This window comes from Cucurbita pepo, chromosome 15 (assembly GCF_057944985.1).
Source record: "Cucurbita pepo subsp. pepo isolate OVF chromosome 15, ASM5794498v1, whole genome shotgun sequence".
Classification (NCBI taxonomy): Eukaryota; Viridiplantae; Streptophyta; class Magnoliopsida; order Cucurbitales; family Cucurbitaceae; genus Cucurbita; species Cucurbita pepo.
Window position 1 is genome coordinate 11,324,854 of NC_141812.1, and position 20,158 is coordinate 11,345,011.

Sequence of the window (20,158 nt, forward strand, 5' to 3'; positions counted from 1 at the left end):
TTATCTTTTCTGGAAACTTCTCGACGTTCTTTAATATCATTTTCAGTTTCAAATGTTGCAGAAAAAGAAGTACAAGCAAACCGCTGCTTTTCGCCATAGACTCACTTCTCTCTTTCCCAGAATGCCCCTCAGGCTCCTCAAGACCCCGAGTCTATCCACCGCCAAAACCGTCCTCCTCCTCCTCTCCGCCGCCTTCATCATCTACACTCTCTTCTTCAACTCCTCGCCCCACGCGCCGTCGCTCTTATGTTCTCGTTCTACTCTCTCTCCCACTACACGCCGCCACATTCTCTTTGCCATCGCTACTTCTTCTCTGTCCTGGTCTCGCCGCAAGCCCTATGTTCGTCTCTGGTACCAGCGTAATTCGACGCGTGCTTTCGCCTTTGTTGATCGCATTGCGCCTGATTTCGCCTTTGCCGATCCTTCCGTTCCGCCGGTGATTGTTTCGAACGACACCTCTAGGTTTCCGTACACCTTCCGTGGAGGTCTCCGATCGGCGATCAGAGTGGCGCGAGTGGTTAAGGAAATTGTTGAACTGAATGAGCCGGATGTGCGGTGGTATGTGTTTGGGGATGACGATACTTTGTTCTTTGTGGATAATCTGGTCAAGACGTTGGGGAAATATGACCATGAGCGGTGGTATTATATTGGGAGCAATTCGGAGAGTTATGGACAGAATTTGAAAAACTCGTTCGATATGGCGTTTGGTGGCGGAGGCTTTGCGATCAGCCATTCGCTGGCTAGGGTTTTGGCTGGGGTTTTGGACTCGTGCTTGACCAGATACGGGCATTTGTATGGAAGTGATGCTAGGATATGGTCCTGCTTGGTGGAGCTTGGAGTTGGCTTAACACACGAACCTGGATTTCATCAGGTAAGATATTTGAGTATTTTATCGCATTCATTTGGTGAAATTTCTCAAATGACATCATTTTATCAAAATCTGTATCATTTGGTGAAATTTCATTCTTTCGACCAGCTTTACTGGAATTGGGGCAAACGATCTAGAACACAATTAGGTTGGCTGCCAATTTATTGCTTATTTGCTTTGCGTATTTCCCTTAGGTCGATATGCGGGGAAATCTGTTTGGATTGCTATCTGCACATGCATTGTCACCGATAGTTTCACTACATCATTTGGATGCCACGGATCCGATATTCCCAGACATGAATAATTCTCAGGCCGTGCACCATCTCTTTGAAGCAGTGAATGTGGATCCTGGCAGGATTTTCCAGCAAATTGTGTGCTATGATCGTTCTCATTCATTGACTATTTCCGTATCTTGGGGATTTGCTATTCAGGTCTTTGAAGGCAATCAGCTTCTCCCCGACCTACTTTCACTGCAAAGAACTTTTATGCCATGGAGGAGGGCTGCTACCGTTGATGCAAATCGATACATGTTTAATATGAGAGGCTACCCTAAAGATCCTTGTAAAAGAAATATCTTCTATCTGCAGAATTTAAGATCTAGTAAAAATAATGCCTTGACTAACTATACTAGGAAGATGGTCACTGATTGTCCAGCGTCTGGTGCAATGAAGAACCTAAAACAGATTCGAGTTTTCTCCCAGAAGTTGGAACTTGATGTGGAAGAGGTTTTCTAACCGTCTTTAACTGGTTTTGTTTTGATCATATCTTATAATTGCAATCTTCATAATTGCCCTTATGGTTTACTTTCGTACTGAAATTTCCCCTGTTTCAGATGAAGGCCCCACGTAGACAATGCTGTGATGTCATTTCTTCTTCCAAGGAATCGATGCTTCTTGAAGTCGGACAATGTGGAGTTGAGGAATTAATATCTATGTATTCCTAACAATTTTTGTTAGTTTGGTTGGGAAGGACAGAGTTATATAAAATTTCACCAATGGTTTCTTCAGCAGTTTAAAGCCATGTGAACTTTGTTGTGCAGCCCTGCCTTCTTAATTTAAGGTAATTTTGCGTTTTTGTTACTATGTGTTGATTGAAACATATCAGTAATGTTAATTTCAGGAACAAGAACTTCTACGCATTGACGTGCTAATTTGACCCTTGTTTTTTTAACGTTCGGAGCGTGAATGCTCTTTGGAGGTGTGTTCTTGTGGGATCTGTGTAAATATGTCTATTGATATGAATTTCTCTGCAGATGTTGGAAATTACTTTCTTCTGAACTTTGATTTATACAATTATTTATCCATTCTATTCCTTCATTTCACCCAATGACACTGCCTGACAAAACAAGCTAGGAAATCTGTATGTTCAATTCTCTATTTGTTTGAACTCTCAAGGATTTAGTCATTCTATTCCTTGACTTCATTTAATGCACTGCCTAGCAAAACTAGATAGGAGTTCTGTATGATGACTCTGTAATCTTAAGAAAGGGAGACAGTTACTCCTCTACTCCATTTGACCTCATTTGACTCGTAGTCGAAATGTGTTGACATTGTATACTTGAACTTAATTTTCAACATAGTTTTCTGAAAAGCTTGGGTGGTTTTGTGTGTCTTCTAACAGATTTTGTGTCTTGTAATCCCAGGCAAGGGAGAAAGTAATAGGAGGGGGGAGATATACGTAAAAAGAACACAGTTTGGAGTTCCTTCTGGTTTTTTTGAATTGGCAGCGGAGGTTGGTCATCTTCTGAGGTACAAGTTTTCATTTTCTGTTTAACAGGTTGGCTGATGTTTTGGATGAAGATGTTTTCTGGTTAGCCATGTAAATATTTCTCCTGTTTAGCCCCTTTTTTAACCATCAATAAGAATGTATAATAATGCGCCATTTTCAACGCTAAAGCACATCAACATAACTTATGCTAGAAGAGATTCTGATCTTTTTCTTTTTCTTCTCTCTTTTTTCTGTATTTTGTATTTTTAGAAACTGCCGTTCATAGAAATTCATTAGAATAAACTATATAATAAAATGATTTAGATAAAGAAGAGTGCATGAATTTTATGAATTAATGGGGCTGCTTGTGCATATATACCTTGAATTAGGCATACCAACATTAAACCCACTACATTATGAGACTAATCAACATTATACAACTTGAGATTTTGATTGCTTGTTCCTCAATTAAGAACAATGTTTATAAATATAAAAATTTCTCATTTTGGATGAGTTCAAAATAGATCGACAGATCCATATTTCCACCATATCCTTTGCTTGAAAAGTAAGAAATAGTCGGATTGGGATTAATTTAAGTTTTAAGAGAATAATACTCTTTCAAATTTCTCAACTTTTGCTCTAGATTAACAATTCTTTTACCCAAATCTTTCATCTTTCGTTGAGTTGATTAAATCAATCTTATGGTTGGTTGAGTCAGGTTTGATAGGTGCAAAATATCATTTGAAATTATATAAACTTCACTTTATATTTTTTCAATATATCATATCATTTATTTTGAGCCTAATGGACTTTATCCTTGATAGACCAATATTTATAATGAGTATAGTCTTATAAATTGATTTTGGATATAATTGTATAAATGTTTAATCAAGTTTGGTTCTTAATGTTCGTAATAGTTTGTAATAGTTTATAAGTTGTACAAAATATGTAATAGGTTGGAGCCTTAGAAATAAGACGAATTTAATAATGTTTTTACAGCCGTATCGAGATAAAATGTTAATTCTTAATTTTTTCAAAATTTTTCTAGAATGTTTGACTCCGCTTTCTCTTTAAGTTTTATTGTCGTAGTTTGCACTATTCTCTTTTTGTCTCTTTTAACCTTGTTCCGGATTGAGAGAGAAAAACGTGTCGGAAGATTTTTATATAAGTTTTTATCATTAATGTAGAAAAATCTTAACCTCATTTTTTCTGAAATTTTATCAATTTTATTACGTGTGTTAGTTCATTAAACATCGATAACTTTGTTTAACGATACTTTTTAAAATTTAAGGTGGAATAGTATTCCATAAAATTGATAGTTTAGAATAAAAATGAATATACATTAGTATAATTTGGTTATGAAAATGAAAATGATAGTAGTGACTTGGAAAAGTATGCCCTATAATTGTTCAATCTCATTCTAACACACCCAATTAATTCCTAAAGTCAACAATTTCAGCTATATATATATATATATATATTAGAATTATATTAAAATGACTTTTGAGGTAAAAAAACCTCTATAAATAGTGGATAATTTAGGACACAAATACCAAGCAAACCACTCACCATTTTACTTCCTTTTCAAACAATGAGGCATTCAAAATCAAGCATTTCCATTACCCTCCTCCTATGCCTCTTTCTCCTCTCCCCACAAGCATTTGCCGATTCAAACGCTGTCACTGACAGTGCTTTTCTCTTCCATACATGTTCCAGCCTCGAAAATTACACAGCCAATACCCCTTATGCTTCCAACTTGAAACAAGCCTTCTATCAATTGGCCACAAACGCCCCTCCCTCCGGCTTCGGCCTCAGCTCCGTCGGCGACGACATACAGAGCCAAGTCAACGCGTTGGCTCTATGCCGCGGCGACATCTCGCCCGCCAATTGCAAAGCCTGCATCGACACGGCGAGTAACGAGATTCAACAACGATGCCCAAATGGCAAGGGTGCATCCATATGGTATGACTTTTGTCTGCTGAAATACTCCAACACCAAATTCTTTGGGAAAATTGATAATGGGGTAAGGCTATACATGTGGAATGTTCAAAAAGCAGAAAACCCAGCAACGTTTAATGAACAAGTCAAGAACTTGCTGAGTGGTTTGGTTGAAAAAGTGGAAGCCACGCCCAAGTTGTATGTGATTGGAGAACAGGGGATTGAAGGGCCTTCGAACAAGTTGTATGGATTGGTCCAATGCACAAGAGACCTGTCTGGCGCCGCTTGCAAGAAGTGCCTTAGTGACGCTGTTGCTGAGCTTCCCAATTGCTGTGATGCTAAGATTGGTGGAAGAGTGATTGGTGGGAGCTGTAACTTCAGATATGAAATTTACCCCATCGTTGATGACCAGAAATAAATTTAAAATATCTCCTAAGCTAAATAATTTAATATATGGAATAAAAACTCATGATTTAAGGTCACATGCTTCTCTATCTCTATGTGGATTCGTTGGAATGCGTTCAAGTCACGATCCTAATAAAATAGAGTTATCAAGTCGATTAATTTCTCTATGATGGGTACGTGGATTTTGAAATCTCTCTATTTTATCACTTCCATACATGTGGACAAGAGAGATTACAATACTTGGTTGAGGAGGTTCGATGACTACTTAATCTCCATATAGTATCTTGAAGTCATTCATATCTGACAGGCTTAGACATGACTTCGCTTAATAATCATGCAAACAAAAAATACAATAGGAAAAAAACAAATAAAGAGTTCGACATTGTATAGACATGCAGCCACGAGCAACATACTTTAGATAAGCATAACTGTGATACTATAGAGCGCATGAGATTCCATTCAAAAAGTTGTTCTATATCGTTGGTATATAAGTGAGAGACAATATATTTATATTACGAGGTTTTTTGAAAAATCCAAAAAGTAAAATCTATAGTAAAAGAAAAATATTAAATTAACAATTTTTTTAATCATTATAAAGATTAATGGGTAGTGATATTTTTCAATTTCCTTCTAGAAGGTTGACTCCACGTTCTCTTAGATTGATTGGAATCAGAACATGTGGCCAGAATATCATCTTGAAGTAGCAAAAAATAAAAAAATAAAATAAAATAAAATAAAATAAAAATAAAAGTTAGGTTTTATTTTCGAAAATTAAACATTTTAATTAAAGATAAAAGTTTTAACATTTATGATTTTAAGCTACTAGAAATATTATAATCTAATTAACGAGACAAAAATATTCATCAAAATTATGACTAATCAAAGTCAACAATTTCGACACCATTTTTGACCAAATACAACATTCGTTGACCAAATAGTTTTATTATTTCATATATTTATATATTTAGTTGACCAAATAATGAATCTTTCACTACTTTCAATTTGGACTGCGGTAATCCAATTTTTCTTTTCATATTAAAAAGAAAATAAATATTATATATAATGGATAATAGCTCAAACCTCTCAAACCATGAAGCAATCAACACCAACCATCTTTCTCGCCCTCTTTCTCGTTCTTCCCTTAGCCTTTGGCGATGACATCGTCACTGACAGTGCATTTCTCTTCCATATATGCTCAAGCTTCGACAATTACACAGCCCACACCCCCTATGCTTCTAACTTAAACCAAGCCTTGGATCAATTGGCCTCCAACGCCCCTCCCTCCGGCTTCGGCCTCAGCTCCGTTGGCAAGGGCGATTTACAAAACCAAGTCAACGGGTTGGCTCTATGTCGTGGCGATGTCTCATCCGCCGATTGTACGAATTGCATCGCCACGGCGAGCCAAGAGATTCATGAACGATGCCCTTATAGAAAAGGAGCTGCCATTTGGTATGATTTTTGTGGGTTGAAATATTCTAACACCAAATTCTTTGGGAAGATAGATAATAGGAACAAGTTTTATATGTGGAATCTAGAAGAAAGAGATGATCCGGCGCCGTTTAATGAACAAGTCAAGAGATTGTTGACTAGTTTGTCTGAAAAAGTTGAAGCTACCAAGAATTTGTATGTGATTGGCGATGTGGAGATAAAGCCATCGGAGAAGTTGTATGGATTGGTTCAATGCACTAGAGACCTACCGAGTGGTGCTTGTAAGAAGTGTCTTGACATTGCCATTGGTGAGCTTCCAAGTTGTTGTGATGCTAAAATTGGTGGAAGAGTGGTTGGTGGAAGCTGTAACTTTAGATATGAACTTTACCCAATTGTTGATGCCCAAAAATAAGTTAAAGAGTTCATTACAAACTTGATGTTAAAGATAATGTATCGCTCTATATGATATATATGATAGTGTTATATGCAATATTTTCGATTGAGAACTATAAGATTTATAGTATATTAAGACAAAATTTAATTGTGGGTGTAAATCGTATTTGTAAGAGTCTCACTCAATTGATGCGATTGAATTGATTTTATTGGATTTGAAGATGATCTTAGTCGTTGTGGATGATGATGTTGAGGATACAAACCGTGAGACTTCACGTTGGTTGGATTGGGAAACAAAGCATACTTTATAAGGGTGTGGAAACCTCTATGTAATAGATATGTTTTAAATTTTTGAGGTAAGCCCTGGAAGGGAAAGCTCCAAAAGGACAATATTTGCTAGCGATGGACTTGAGATGTCATAGATGGTATCAGAGCCAGGTTTCTGATAGTGGGCCAACGAAGATGCTGGGCTAGGAAATCTTTACATAACAGACGTGTTTTAAACCCTTGAGTATGGGCTACCTTGTGAGGGTGTGGAAACCTCTTCCTAACAAACGCATTTTAAAACCTTGAGTGAAGGAAGCCCTTGAAGGGAAATCCCAAAGAGGACAATATAGGCTAGTCATGAGCTTGGGTAACCTTGAGCCAAGAAGCCTTCAGCGGAAAGTCCTTTGAAGAGAAATCCCAAAGAGGAGAATACAGGCTAGTCGTGGGCTTGGGTAACCTTGAGCCAAGAAGCCTTCAACAGAAAGTCCAAAGAAGACAATATCCGTTAGTCGTGGACTTGAACTGTTTCACAAACATAAAATTAGTGATTGCATATAAAATAGAGACGGGTTCTAACCAACATCAACTATTGAGTTGATGAGGTTGCTATCAAAATATAGACATTTGATCATGGACTGATATGATATGAGGATGCCATAGTTAAATTGGTGAAGATCCAACGACATTCTAGTAATATTTTTTCATATAAATTTAAATTTGAAGTATGAACTTTCCGATCGAAGTTACCATGTTTTAACTAGTTAGGTTAAACTTTATTCCATAAAATATATAATTAGAAAGAAAAATATTTATTAACATGGGGTAATTAATATCCAATTGTACTAAAATTATATTCATTGATGAAAGTGCAATTCATCTAAGTCTCCATTAAATTTCTCCATCCACTTATAATCCAATATTCATTGTGCTCCATATCCATCTTTAATAAATTCAGTGAAAAAGTCATATACGTAAATATAGTGCACACCATACTAAATCCATTCAAAATTATTATATTAATTAAGCTAATTAAGTGTATCATCCATTAATCCATATACATATATTTATTTAATATACTAAATTCTCCTTAATCATATACATATATGTTAGTGCAATCGAAGTGGGGCTTATCATATATCATTACGCTACATTCTTAAATTAGTGGACCAATAAATATATATATATATATATATATATATATATATATATATATATATATATATATATAGTACACATGATAGAGGAAGAATTAAGAGTTTTACGGAGATATGGTAATGTGATGTCCCATGTTGGTTAGGGAGGGGAACAAATCACCATTTATAAGAGTGTGGAAATTTTTCCCTAGCAGACGCGTTTTAAAGCCTTGAGGGGAAGCCCGAAAGGGAAAGCCTAGCGCTGGATCTGGTTCGTTACAAATGGTATTAGAGCCAGACATTAGACGATGTGTCAGCCTTCTCGCTGTTCCCTAAAGGAGGGTAGACACGAGGCGGTGTGCAAGGACGTTGGGACCCAAATGGGGGTGGATTTGGGGGCGGTCTCACATCGATTGGAGGAAGGAAATAGTGTTAGCGAGGACGTTGGGCCCTGAAGGGGGGTGGATTGTGATGTTAGACGCGTTTTAAAGCCTTGAGGGGAAGCTCGAAAGGGCAAGCCCAAAGAGGACAATATCTGCTTGCAGTGGATCTGAGTCGTTACAGGTAAATTTGTGAACATCTTGTGGATTTGAGATTTTAGCACGTTTGCTTCTTTTGAGCTTCTTTTCAAGATTTTAAAATGTGTCTACTGTGAAGAGGGTTGTGTCTAGACCCTCTTCTGATCAATTTATAATAGCCCAAATATTGTCTTGTACCGTCTAGTGATGAACTCTTATACCATTTGTAACAGCCTAAACCCACTGTTAGTAGATATTGTTCATTTTGTCTCGTTGCATATCGCCATCAGCCTCACGATTTTAAGATGCATCTACTAGGAAGAGACTTTCATACGTTTGTTTCGTTCCTCTCTCCAATCGACATGAAATCTAACCATTTATTTAGGTCATTACGGATTAGCATTGAATAAACAACGTCTTGAAATCTAATTCTTTTGAAAAGGTAGTAACACTTTTTCAATTTATTACTAAGCCTATAATATAATCCAAACCTATAATTATTTTTTAAGGATTAATATCTCCTATGACAACTCCCCCTCTATTTATATCAACTTTCAAAACATAATAATCATCCATTTCAAAGCATGAGCGGATCAAAGCCATATCTTCCCATTCTCCTCCTATTTCTTGCCACCATAGGCAATACCATAACCACAACCAATGGTGGATATCTCTACCATACATGTTCAAGCTCCGACAACTACACAATGAATAGTCTCTATGCTTCCAACTTAAAACAAGCTCTCGATAGATTGACCAATAGTGCTCCACCCTCTGGCTTCGGCCTCAGCTCAACTGGAGGCAAAGACTTAAAAAACCAAGTCAATGGCTTGGCTCTATGTCGGGGGGATGCCTCGCCCGCCGATTGCAAGAATTGTGTTGCGACGGCCGGACAAGACATCCAACAGCGATGTCCTTATAAGAAAGGGGCGGCCATATGGTATGATTCATGCCTTTTGAAATACTCCAATGCCAAATTCTTTGGGAAGAATCAAAATGGGGGGTTTAGATTCTACTTGAGGAATGTCAGAGACGCGGAGGATCCGACGTCGTTTGGGGAACAAGTTAAGAACTTGCTCAGTGGGTTGTCTGAAAAGGTTAAGACGTCGAGGAATTTGTATGCGATTGGAGAGTTGGAGATTGGGGGGTCCAAGAAGGTGTATGGGTTGGTTCAGTGTACCAGAGATCTGTGGACTGCGGATTGCAAGAAGTGCCTTGATGATGCCATTGCTGAACTGCCTTATTGCTGTGCTAATGGAGCTAAAGTTGGTGGAAGAGTGGTCGGTGGGAGCTGCAACTTTAGATATGAAACTTACCCCTTCTTTACTGCCTAAAACTGGAACAACTTGTAATTTCTGAGCTATGTTTTCGTCAATGACTCCATATTCTACATGTTTATGTATGGCTCAAGATATCGAACATCAATATCATTGATGAAATATTAATCAAAGTATTGAGTTAACTTATAAGTACGATCTTTGAAGTTTGTGTTATCTAATAAGTCTTTAAACTTTTAGTTTTGTTCAAATATACTCCACTACTTAGTGATAATATAACGATCTAGACCCACCGCTAGCAGATATCATCCTCTTTGGGCTTTCTCTTACAGGCTTCCCCTCTTCCCCTCAAGGCTTTAAAACGTGTCTACTAGGGGAAGGTTTTTACACCCTTATAAAGGGTGTTTTCTTCTCCTCCCCAACTAATGTGGGCCCGAAACGGGGTGGATTGTGATGTCTCACATTGGTTGGGGAAGAGAACAAAACATCATTTATAAGGGTGTGGAAACCTTCCCCTACTAAATGCGTTTTAAAGCCTTGAGGGGAACACCGAAAGAGAAAACCTAAAGGGGACAATATCTGCTAGCGGTAGATCTGGGTCGTTATAAATGGTATCAAAGCTAGACATCGGATGATGTGTCAGCCTTCTCGCTATTACCCGAAGGGGAGTAGACACAAAGCGGTGTGCTAGTAAGGACGCTGGGCCCGAAGGGGGTGGATTTGGTGGCGGTCCCACATCAATTGGAGAAAAGAACGAGTGCCAGCGAGTATGCTGGGCTCCGAAGGGGGATGGATTGTGATGTCCCACGTGATCGTCCTCCAATCACTCAAGTGTCCAACCTAATCAAGAACCTCGCCGCCCTCCGCCGCAGAAGCCGACCGAATTTCGGTGACCGGACACCGATCCTCGTGCATGACATGAATTACAACACCGCAGCAGTATAGAAATTCCAAACCTTATTATAATGTTTACAGTTGGCAGAGTACCACGCAACGTGCCCTCCAAATTTAACCCTTGTCCTTTAGCTTATAGGGTATCTACCCTAAATGCAAGGGTCAATAGCCTTCAAAACTTTTTTGTGGCCACCCACCCTACAACCACCGGTTTAAGACAAAGTTTCGCAGTTAAACACAAAGGCCTCAGCCGCTTGATGGAAGATCAGTTGCTTCTACCCATAGCTTTCAATCCGACCCTTAAAGACATTATCTTAAAAAGAAAAAAGAAAAAAAAAGAAAAAAAAAAAGAAACTGTCTTGAAGGCATGCGAGGATGTTGCTGCGAAAATTCTGCAGATATGAACATGGGACTCTGCAAAAATCTGTACTTTGCGTAAAGAAGCTAAAAAGAAAGCTTCGTGTTCCTCGGAGACACCAAATTTGTCTGAAAATGGCTCAGTTCAGATAGTGTAAAAGAAAATTTCAAGAACAATTATACAAACAAAACATCAACAATTATACAGATCCACTTCAAAACCCGACCCATTTCCGACATTTTAGGTTTTTTAGCTGAAAAGAAGTGGATTTTTTGTGGAGGATTAGCGAAATTTGGACTGATAATGTCATTGGGAGTAGTGTAGACACTGTAGACGACAATGGTCAAAGAAGGAACTGTGAAACTGATACACTAAAAAGAAACGAAAAAGAAAAGGAATCACGGCTGATTCCTCTGCTTTTTCTGTGAAAATTCAGTAAAATGGAACTGAAAATCCGTCATGAACAAGCAGGCAACACCTGAAGATTGGATCGACCCATCGCTCGAATCTAATACAACTCACATTTCATCCTCATTCTCTACAAACCTATCTAAGAATTCAAGACAATTTTTTTTTTTTTGAAAGTAATGAGCTTAATCAATGAATAAATCGACCTCAGAACTTCTTATTGGTCTTACGAATCGACGATCGTAGCTGAACATGCATTGGACCTGGACTCACTGGCGTCGTATTGGGTGGAGTTAATGGTGGCGACGCTTCGGTTTCTGGGGGAGGTGGAGATTGAGATGCTGGCAGCAGCGGCGGCGGCGGTGGTAAGGGATTCGGGATGGTATCAGGCGGAGGTGGGGAAGTCGGAATAACGTCAGGCGGAGGTGGGGTAGTCGGAATAACGTCAGGCGGAGGCGGAGAAGCCGGAGTAGCGTCAGATGGAGGTGGAAAAGCCGGAGTAGCGTCAGATGGAGGAGGAAAAGCCGGAATCGGATTTTGAGGTGGTGGGTTGGGATTGGAATCTGGTGGGTTTGGTGGGTTCTGCGGTTGATTGGAAGCCGAGATGGGGGCGGCGCCGCCAGGAGTGGCGGAATTGGGATTGGGAAAGACAACCGGAGGGGAAAAACAGGAGTTGCCGGAGCACTTGTGGGATTTTTGGAGGCCATGACGCATAAATCCAAAGCCAAGAACTAGACCAAGAACCACCAAAACGGTAACAATGAAGATGAAGATCTTAGTAGCTTTGCCAACATAACACATTTTCGATTATCCAGAGTTCCAAATTCAGATTCCGAGAAACACACAGCTTCACAAGAAAAAGATTTGGGGTTTGATTCTTTTTCGTCTTTTTCTCATGGCGGGTGAAGAAGATGAGCAAAATGAGAGAGATAGGGAGTAAGGGAGTGGAGTGGACTGGGCTACTCACAGAGTTGTAGCTTGAAAGGGCATCGGACCCACGTGAAGACCAATGAAACCGTCACCGTTCCTTTTCACTTTTAACCTTTGGCAAGTGAATGACAGGTAAGATTTTTACTTTTTTACAGTCCGTACATGGATCTAAGAGATGGATAGTTTTAATGTAATTAATAAAAGTTAAGCAGGCAGACCCAAAAGCTAAATTTCAATCTCAGAGGATTGGTGAGCAATGGCGGTCGGTGAGCAATAAAAGTTAAGCAGGCAGACCCAAGAGGTGGAAGTGGGGCACTAATGATATATGGAAAATTCGGTTAAAAAATGAAAAGAGATTTTGTTTTGTTATTACATACCTGTTACCTGTTGAAAAGACATCAAGAATCGAGCCAACCAAGCATGTCTGCCAAGTCATTCCTCTTTGAGATAGGGGTTAACCTCATAAATGTGGCTCTCAGTTAGCTGAACTCTGCATCATAGATTTTGACTGTTTGTAAATAAACATAAATTCTTCCAAGCTGCCACTATCCGTAAAAACCTGTCTCAGCAACAGGACAACCAATCAAGCATAAACTTACACATCGTCTTCCTCATCTTTTATCAATCAAGGAATTATTAGCCAAAAGTGGACCTGAGGAACTAGTTCAGCAGGTAAGTATAAAACAGATTAAGAACGAGATCAACTCTATTGGTATGAGGTCTCTCGGAGAAGCCCAAAACACATACACGAGAGTTTAAGTTTAAAGTGGACAATATCATACTATTGTGAAGAGTCGTGATTCCTAACAATTCTCATGGTATAAAGAAACTGATACTCGTGAAACCTATATCTCCACCCACATGATACTAAATATAATCATCTACATATTTAATTGCTAACTATAAACGATTGCTGAACAGTTAGCATATAAGAAATGCCATACCTGTTGTTATTGAATAAATTTGACATGAAACAAAGTTACAGAGTAATTACCAAAAATCCCCACAAGAACAAATGCCATTGATAAAATGGTGAAACCTGTGGTTATCACGCATGACGATTTCTCGATCCATGAGTTTCGATATTAATTTCGTTACCGTGTGGCAATCTGCACATACTCGAAGATTCTTAGTAATCCTAATTTTGGTCCCTGGAGGGGTATTTAGAAGAGCAAAAGCAATTGCCAATCGCTCACTATGATCCCAAAGCATCTTCTCCTTTTGTTCTTCACTGACATCATATAAAATTGAACTAGTATCGGGCTTGTGCCCTTTCTCCTTGAGTCGCCAACTTATGTCCTTCAGTTTAGCATTGATATCTTTTGTTTGTTGGTGTGACTTGTCTCCAACAAAGAACATATGAACCTGGCTATCAAGCTCAATTAAGCTGTACCCCGCTGGTTTTTTCAATCCATAATTCCTCATTGTAGTTCTCACTTTTTCCACAGCAGTCCATTGTTTCATAGCAGCATAAATATTGGAAAGACAGATGTAGCTACTAACCCTTGTTGGATTCGTTCTGAAAATATTTTGAGCTGAAATCTCTGCCAACACGACGTTTCGATGAAGCCTACAAGCAGAAAGGAGTGCAGCCCATATATCAGCGGATGGTTCGACTTCCATACGCTTTACCAGTTCGTATGCTTCATTCAGTAGCCCTGCTCTGCCAAGAAGATCTACAAAACATAAGTAATGAGCAGGTCCCGGTCTGATATCATACTTAATGGTCATTTCATTGAAAATCCTTTTGCCCTCATCAACCAAGCCTGAATGGCTACATGCTGATAGAACAGAAGTTAGAACACCCTCATCTGGACTAATGCCATTTGCTGTCATTTCATTGAAAACGGATATAGCCTCTTTTCCCCTCCCATGAATTCCATAAGCTGCAATCATAGCACTCCAAGCAACCATATTCTTCTGAGTCATCTCACAAAAGACGTGGTAAGAGCAAGATAATTCTCCACACTTAGCATACATGTCTATAAGGGCAGTTCCTAAAAAGGAATTTAAGAAAATCCCTATCTTAGTCAGATATGAATGGACTGACTTCCCAAATTGCAGGGCTGTAATCTTTTCACAAGCACCTAGGACAGCCACGAGAGTTATCTCATCCGGAGCTGCTGTTTCTTCGATTAGCATTTGACAGAAAAGTCTTAAACTTTCAAAAGCATCTCCACTTCGTTGATAGCATGAAATTATAGAATTCCATGATACAGTATCTTTAATTTTCAACTCCTCGAATAATTGCCTAGCATCAGCAATAGAGCTGCAATTTGAGTACATATCAATCAGCGAGTTCATCAGGAACTCATTCGAAGAAACATAATTATTGCGTATAGCATAACAATGGATCTCCTTCCCCTGCTTAATGGCAGCCAAATCAACACAAGCAGAGAGGAGTGCAAGCAAAGTAGTCCCATCTGCTTTCAACCCAGCCTTTCCCATTAGATAAAAAATCATTAAAGCTTCCATTGCATTGTTGTTCCTCACGTAACCCGAAATCAGAGTATTCCAAGAAGTTGTATCCCTGTCGGGCATTTTATCAAACACCTTCCTTGCAACATCCAAATTTCCAAACTTCAGGTACATTGCTAGAAGAGAATTGTTCACATAAATATCTGAATCCCACCCATAAACCTCCACATGAGTATGAATTTCCTTTCCCATTTCACTAAGACCCAGATCACCACACGCTTTTAGAACAAAAGGGAAAGTAAAATTGTCAACAATTCCTAATCTTAGCATTTTACGATACATAGCAAGGGCCTTGTAAGCAATAATACCACCAGAAGCATAACCTCTAATCATAAAATTCCACAGGAAGGAATTTTTCAAAGCAACCCCATCGAATATCACTTGGGCTTCTATCATGCGACCACAAGCCGCATAAAATGCAGCAAGTTTGGAGCTGAGATAGGTATTGTTTTGAAGATTTCCACATGTGAGCATACAGGCATGGAGTTTCCGGCCTTGTGCAGTTGATTTGGTGTTGGTGAGTGATTGCAAAATGGCTCCACATTGTAGAGAAGTAAGTGGGAATCTCAGAGCGGACTTGGGATTGGTTATAGTATTTGTATGTAGAGATTTCTTGCAAATGTTTGCGTTATGCAGTATGAATGGTTTAAGAGTAGCTGTAGCAATGGCAATCATGGGAAGAAACTAGAATTATAGGTTACCATTCACAAAACCTGGTTGAACACTATAATTCTAGTCACAACTAAAGATCATCTTCATATAAATATTGAGGATGAAAATCTTACCCTCATCAAGTTATAAGCCTGCGATGAGTGTAAAAAAATTAATAAATAAAAACTGGGAATAGAAAATATGAAAAAATATAAAAGAAAAAAGAGTGGAGATGCGGGGTATCGATCCCCGTACCTCTCGCATGCTAAGCGAGCGCTCTACCATCTGAGCTACATCCCCATTTGAATAAAATATGAAAATTAAATAATTAGGTTCCATGTTTGTATTTATTTTTTGAATAAAATATTAAAGTTATATACTTACCTTCCACGTATGGCGTATCCTTTTCCCTTTCGGAGTTTGCCGAATCAATGCCACGTCAGAAACCCCAATGTGTCAAAAACCCTACTCCAATACTATAAATTAAATTTCTGACGCCCTCTCCCTTACAAACCAAACCAACCTTTTTCTTCCCTTCTATTCCGATGGCACCAAAGCGGCTCGTCGAAGATCTTCCGTCCGCGCATGCCTTTTCAGATTCCGAAGAAGAATCCGATTATGAGACTCATGAAGAGGATCGGGAAATTGATAATCTAATGCAGAACTCCGAGGACGAAATCGATGAACACACCCGCGAAGATGAAGAGGAAGAACAACAAGAAGAACAAGAACAAGCAATCCCCTCTCCTGTCATCCCTAGACGTGAAAATTCTCTCGAAAAGGATTCTGGGTTCGTCTCAGATTCCGATTCTGAGAAAACCCAATCCTCCCCAAGTGCTTCTGCTTTCACCATTAAACCGATTCTTCGGAAATTGGCCTGTGGGTCTTCTAAACCTAACAAGGATTCACACAAGTCGAGCATAGATTGTGCTACTGTGAAGCCACCTTTTAGTTCATGCTTAAAGCGCCCGATTGAGAATAACTTTCAAGGGAATGAGTCGAATAAGAAGAAGATGAAGAGGGTAATGAATGGCGAAGATATTGAAGAAGGGAAAAAGGTGTGTGGGTCCGGCATTAACAGGCTGTGGAGTGAGGATGATGAGATTTCGATACTACAGGGGATGATTGATTTTCAATCGGCAAAGGGGTCTGATCCTTATACCGATATGAGCCAATTTCTAGAGTTCATAAAGAAAAATCTAAGCGTTAATGTTTCGAAGAATCAATTGATCGATAAAGTGAGGAGGCTGAAGAAGAAGTACAAGAACAACTCGGAGAAGGGCAGGAATGGGGACGACCCTGTATTTTTGAAACAACATGAGCACAATTCGTTTGTGCTGTCGAAGAAAATATGGGGCAATGAAGCAAAGAATAAGCCGAGGAAGCATAGTGTGAAAGCTAGCAATTCAGTGTCTATAAGCTCGCCGAGAGTGGATGTGGAAGCAGCAAAGAAAGAGACTGTGAACAATAATAATGTTGAGAGTAAGATTTTGGCAGAGGAGTTTCTATCTGAATATCCATGGCTGAAGGCTTCTTTCATGGTGGAGAATGGTAAATTCTGTTCAGAAGGGCTAATGCGGCTTGTTAGGGAAAGAATGCCATCAATTGGGAATGAAAAAGCGAAGGAATTGGATGACAAATGGAGGATGTTGGGAGAAAACGAACTGGAATTGTATGTGAAGAAGGTTGAATTAGTTAGGGAACAATGTAAACTAATATTGGATTCAATGGGGAAGGCAAAGAGAGCTTCCTAAGCCAATCAAGGTAACTAATAGACTCTCTTCGGGAAGTTTTTTTTTTCTTTCTTTTTTCTTTTTTCTTTTTTCTTTTTTGGGTCTGAAATTCTTTGAACTATGAGCATTCTGGAGTGGTGCTTGTCCACAACATGGCAGAGAAATAGTTGCTTCTGTATTTTTCTGAGTTATAATATATAATAGGTGATATTCCTTTTTAGTGTTTCTACACATTTCCCTTTGTTTCTAAGATGGAAAATTCAAGAGAATGTTCATAATATTTGAGATATATTCTTTCAATTGTCCAGAATTTTATGATTTGATATATACTTTACAAATGGTGTATCATCTCTGTAAGAAGATTTCAAGTCTTTGCTTATGAACTTTGAACTATCAGATGGCATCAATGTGTGTGTTAGGATACATTAACATGTAAATTCTATGTTGTTTTCAGGATTTCTTGCTTTTGGGGTTGGGTTTTCTTTTAGTTAGAACTTTGGTACAATTATTGCCTCTTCATGGACTTGGTGATGGTTGATTTAAGAAATTACTAGTGGGGTTCTCAAAAGATCAGAACTCAAATGAATTGTTCTGATCATCATGGCTATTCAGTCTATGATGGAGCTTCAAGATCAGTATAACAAATATGTAGATGATAATCTATCTGTAGTTTCTATAGTTCTTCAACGTAAACATGCATTATTGAAGTATCAATTGAACCAAGGATTGAAACGAGTTCCAATAGATAAAGGGCAAAGAAGAAAGTTTGAAAACAAAATGCTGATCAAGATATACTTTCATAATTTGACCTCTACGTGTTATATTATTACTTGGGCAACAAAAAATACTCAGTCTGAGTGTTCAGTTGCGACAAAATTCTGACCACAAGGACAGTTTGTTTTCTGGGTGTTTTCACGAACTCACTCAGAATGGTAAAGCAATAAATGGTAGGCAGAAAATGGAGTGCTCTGAAAATTATCTGCATTCATTACTGAAAATTTTGTACCTCATTTTCATGATCACTAGGAGTCATAACACTAAGGTAGCTGTTCTTTTGTACTTTCACCTAAAAGCATTTTCGCAACATTCCAACATTCCAAATTGTGACTACAAAAATTGTTCCCAAAATACCAAAAATGGGGAATGGATAGTCTAATTTCTATCATGCTTTCTAATGACCTAAAACGCAAACACATAAAGAAATATTGTAGTACCGGACGCGCAGCCTCGCCGTTCCGTCGGTCTGAATCACGAACGGCGGAACTCGATCGGAAACTAGGGCTTGGGACGGAATGTCGACATTTGCTGCAGCAGAACTCTTTTCTCCGCGATCTTCTGGATAAGCCCCAACTGTTCTGCCGAGAAAACGCAACAACTCTGAGAACAAAGCATGGTCTGAGCCACCGGCGAGTTAACTAAAACTTGCAATAGTTGGTTTCGATTCAGCCTCTCCAATCCACCAAACATACCGGTGATGTAATGATTATTTGAATAACTAGAAATGGCCGATTCACGGGGCATGGATTGAAGCGCGAGGAGTTGTGCCTGAAGGAACTTGACGTACTTGCACGCTTCTTCAAGCATTGTAGCGATGTCCATTTTTTTGTCCCATGGCAGTAGTTTCTGCAAGCAACGCGTCTTGTCGCTCAATTTCTGACGACGCTGTCGAGCCAAAGCACTGCGAGGGATTTGAACAGCGGGAGACACAGCAGCAGAAGTGGTTAAATCCGGCGAGAGTTTGTACTCGTACGGCACAAAAAAGTTCTGGAAACCCTCACATGTTCGCACCATCGGCTCCACCATCTGCAACGGATTCATCACAGAATCGACTCGAGCACGCTTGTTAAACGACGACGAACATTGCTCCAAGGAACGGAGATCGGGCAAGTGAGGAAACGACGTCGAATCATGAAAAAGGAACGAGGATTCTTGAGTCTCCGTTTGTTCATACACACTCATCGGCTCGGATTTAGGCAACTTGAAGAAGGGACCATCGGAAGAGGCGGTACTTTCAGCGACGAAGTTAGAGCTTACCTGAGGATACAACGACGTCATACCGTCAGGAAAAGTAAGAGAATCGGCAACATAGCATCCTCCGAACAGAGACGGCAACAATGTGTGGCTCTGGCTACCACCCGCAAGAAACGACTGGAGACTGACGCCAGAAAACATGGCGTCGAAGCAAGCATCATCCCAAACAGTGGAGGAAGCATCGTCGCCAGCAGAAGTCTCCATGAGCAAAGCAAAAACCAGAGAACAAGGGATTATATTTGTAATTGTTGTGTATATCTAGAGTCTGCAAATTAACGTAATGGCGTAATGGGTTATTTGTAATGGTGAGGAAGAAGAAGACAAAAGGAAACAGAGGGAATGATGATGCGGATTGGGTCCGTACAAGGAGGATGTAACCGACAGGTGTAGGTGGCGGGGGGGGACTGTACAGCTTCTTCCGGTACGCTTTTTTGTCGACCATTTGTCTTTATCTTCCGCCGTTTCAAATAATCCACTGGGACAGCAACCAATTTTTTTTTTTTTTTTTTCTAGATATTTATAAGTTAATTTAATTTATTCTTAATTTCGTTCTTAACTCTATGGGTTTGAAATTCATACTTATTTCCTTCCAATTTTCGTGGTTCTTAATAAATACTTGAATTTTTAATATATATATATATATATATATATATATTTTTTTTTTTTTTTTTTTTTTTTTTGATATTACAAAAATTGACTTCATTTTTATATCATTGATAGAAAATAGATAACAAAAAGAGA

The 20,158-nt window shown here is 39.0% G+C and overlaps 7 protein-coding genes, 1 non-coding gene and 1 pseudogene across 8 annotated transcripts; 5 read left to right on the plus strand and 4 right to left on the minus strand.

Annotated features, from left to right (window-relative positions):
* The first annotated feature begins 1 nt into the window (after position 1).
* On the plus strand, positions 2–2,801 carry LOC111811692 (glycosyltransferase (DUF604)). The gene is made up of 4 exons (XM_023698688.2): positions 2–871; positions 1,063–1,593; positions 1,701–1,927; positions 2,511–2,801. Exons 1-3 carry the CDS (start codon positions 53–55, stop codon positions 1,809–1,811), a joined length of 1,461 nt encoding a protein of 486 aa, XP_023554456.2. The 5' UTR covers positions 2–52; the 3' UTR covers positions 1,812–1,927; positions 2,511–2,801.
* Positions 2,802–4,142: 1,341 nt separating this feature from the next.
* On the plus strand, positions 4,143–5,071 carry LOC111811787 (antimicrobial ginkbilobin-2-like protein). The gene has a single exon (XM_023698816.2). The coding sequence runs from the start codon at positions 4,167–4,169 to the stop codon at positions 4,929–4,931; it is 765 nt and encodes a 254-aa protein (XP_023554584.2). The 5' UTR covers positions 4,143–4,166; the 3' UTR covers positions 4,932–5,071.
* A 937-nt stretch (positions 5,072–6,008) lies between these two features.
* On the plus strand, positions 6,009–6,944 carry LOC111811791 (antimicrobial ginkbilobin-2-like protein). Its single transcript, XM_023698823.2, has one exon. It carries the CDS (start codon positions 6,009–6,011, stop codon positions 6,756–6,758), a length of 750 nt encoding a protein of 249 aa, XP_023554591.2. The 3' UTR covers positions 6,759–6,944.
* A 2,274-nt stretch (positions 6,945–9,218) lies between these two features.
* LOC111811792 (antimicrobial ginkbilobin-2-like protein pseudogene) lies at positions 9,219–10,126 on the plus strand (annotated as a pseudogene).
* A 1,400-nt stretch (positions 10,127–11,526) lies between these two features.
* Positions 11,527–12,688, minus strand: LOC111776447 (proline-rich family protein). The gene has a single exon (XM_023655881.2). It carries the CDS (start codon positions 12,393–12,395, stop codon positions 11,802–11,804), a length of 594 nt encoding a protein of 197 aa, XP_023511649.2. The 5' UTR covers positions 12,396–12,688; the 3' UTR covers positions 11,527–11,801.
* Positions 12,689–13,391: 703 nt separating this feature from the next.
* LOC111811656 (putative pentatricopeptide repeat-containing protein At3g11460, mitochondrial) lies at positions 13,392–15,805 on the minus strand. The gene has a single exon (XM_023698636.2). It carries the CDS (start codon positions 15,675–15,677, stop codon positions 13,515–13,517), a length of 2,163 nt encoding a protein of 720 aa, XP_023554404.2. The 5' UTR covers positions 15,678–15,805; the 3' UTR covers positions 13,392–13,514.
* Positions 15,806–15,880: 75 nt separating this feature from the next.
* On the minus strand, positions 15,881–15,953 carry TRNAA-AGC (transfer RNA alanine (anticodon AGC)). The gene has a single exon. It is a non-coding gene; the product is annotated as a tRNA-Ala (tRNA).
* A 194-nt stretch (positions 15,954–16,147) lies between these two features.
* Positions 16,148–17,675, plus strand: LOC111811720 (STOREKEEPER protein-like). The gene has a single exon (XM_023698735.2). It carries the CDS (start codon positions 16,199–16,201, stop codon positions 17,405–17,407), a length of 1,209 nt encoding a protein of 402 aa, XP_023554503.2. The 5' UTR covers positions 16,148–16,198; the 3' UTR covers positions 17,408–17,675.
* A 522-nt stretch (positions 17,676–18,197) lies between these two features.
* Positions 18,198–19,888, minus strand: LOC111811757 (transcription factor bHLH117). The gene has a single exon (XM_023698783.2). It carries the CDS (start codon positions 19,619–19,621, stop codon positions 18,662–18,664), a length of 960 nt encoding a protein of 319 aa, XP_023554551.1. The 5' UTR covers positions 19,622–19,888; the 3' UTR covers positions 18,198–18,661.
* Between the last annotated feature and the right edge of the window lie 270 nt (positions 19,889–20,158).

Bases quoted from the DNA above. Each gene is read 5' to 3' on its own strand.
- LOC111811656 (XM_023698636.2), bottom strand. From the start codon at position 15,677: ATGATTGCCATTGCTACAGCTACTCTTAAACCATTCATACTGCATAAC.
- LOC111811692 (XM_023698688.2), top strand. From the start codon at position 53: ATGTTGCAGAAAAAGAAGTACAAGCAAACCGCTGCTTTTCGCCATAGA. The intron at 872-1,062 runs GTAAGATATTTG...TATTTCCCTTAG, and splicing joins ACGAACCTGGATTTCATCAG to GTCGATATGCGGGGAAATCT. The intron at 1,594-1,700 runs GTTTTCTAACCG...CCCCTGTTTCAG, and splicing joins TGGAACTTGATGTGGAAGAG to ATGAAGGCCCCACGTAGACA.
- LOC111811791 (XM_023698823.2), top strand. From the start codon at position 6,009: ATGAAGCAATCAACACCAACCATCTTTCTCGCCCTCTTTCTCGTTCTT.
- LOC111811757 (XM_023698783.2), bottom strand. From the start codon at position 19,621: ATGGAGACTTCTGCTGGCGACGATGCTTCCTCCACTGTTTGGGATGAT.
- LOC111811720 (XM_023698735.2), top strand. From the start codon at position 16,199: ATGGCACCAAAGCGGCTCGTCGAAGATCTTCCGTCCGCGCATGCCTTT.
- LOC111811787 (XM_023698816.2), top strand. From the start codon at position 4,167: ATGAGGCATTCAAAATCAAGCATTTCCATTACCCTCCTCCTATGCCTC.
- LOC111776447 (XM_023655881.2), bottom strand. From the start codon at position 12,395: ATGTGTTATGTTGGCAAAGCTACTAAGATCTTCATCTTCATTGTTACC.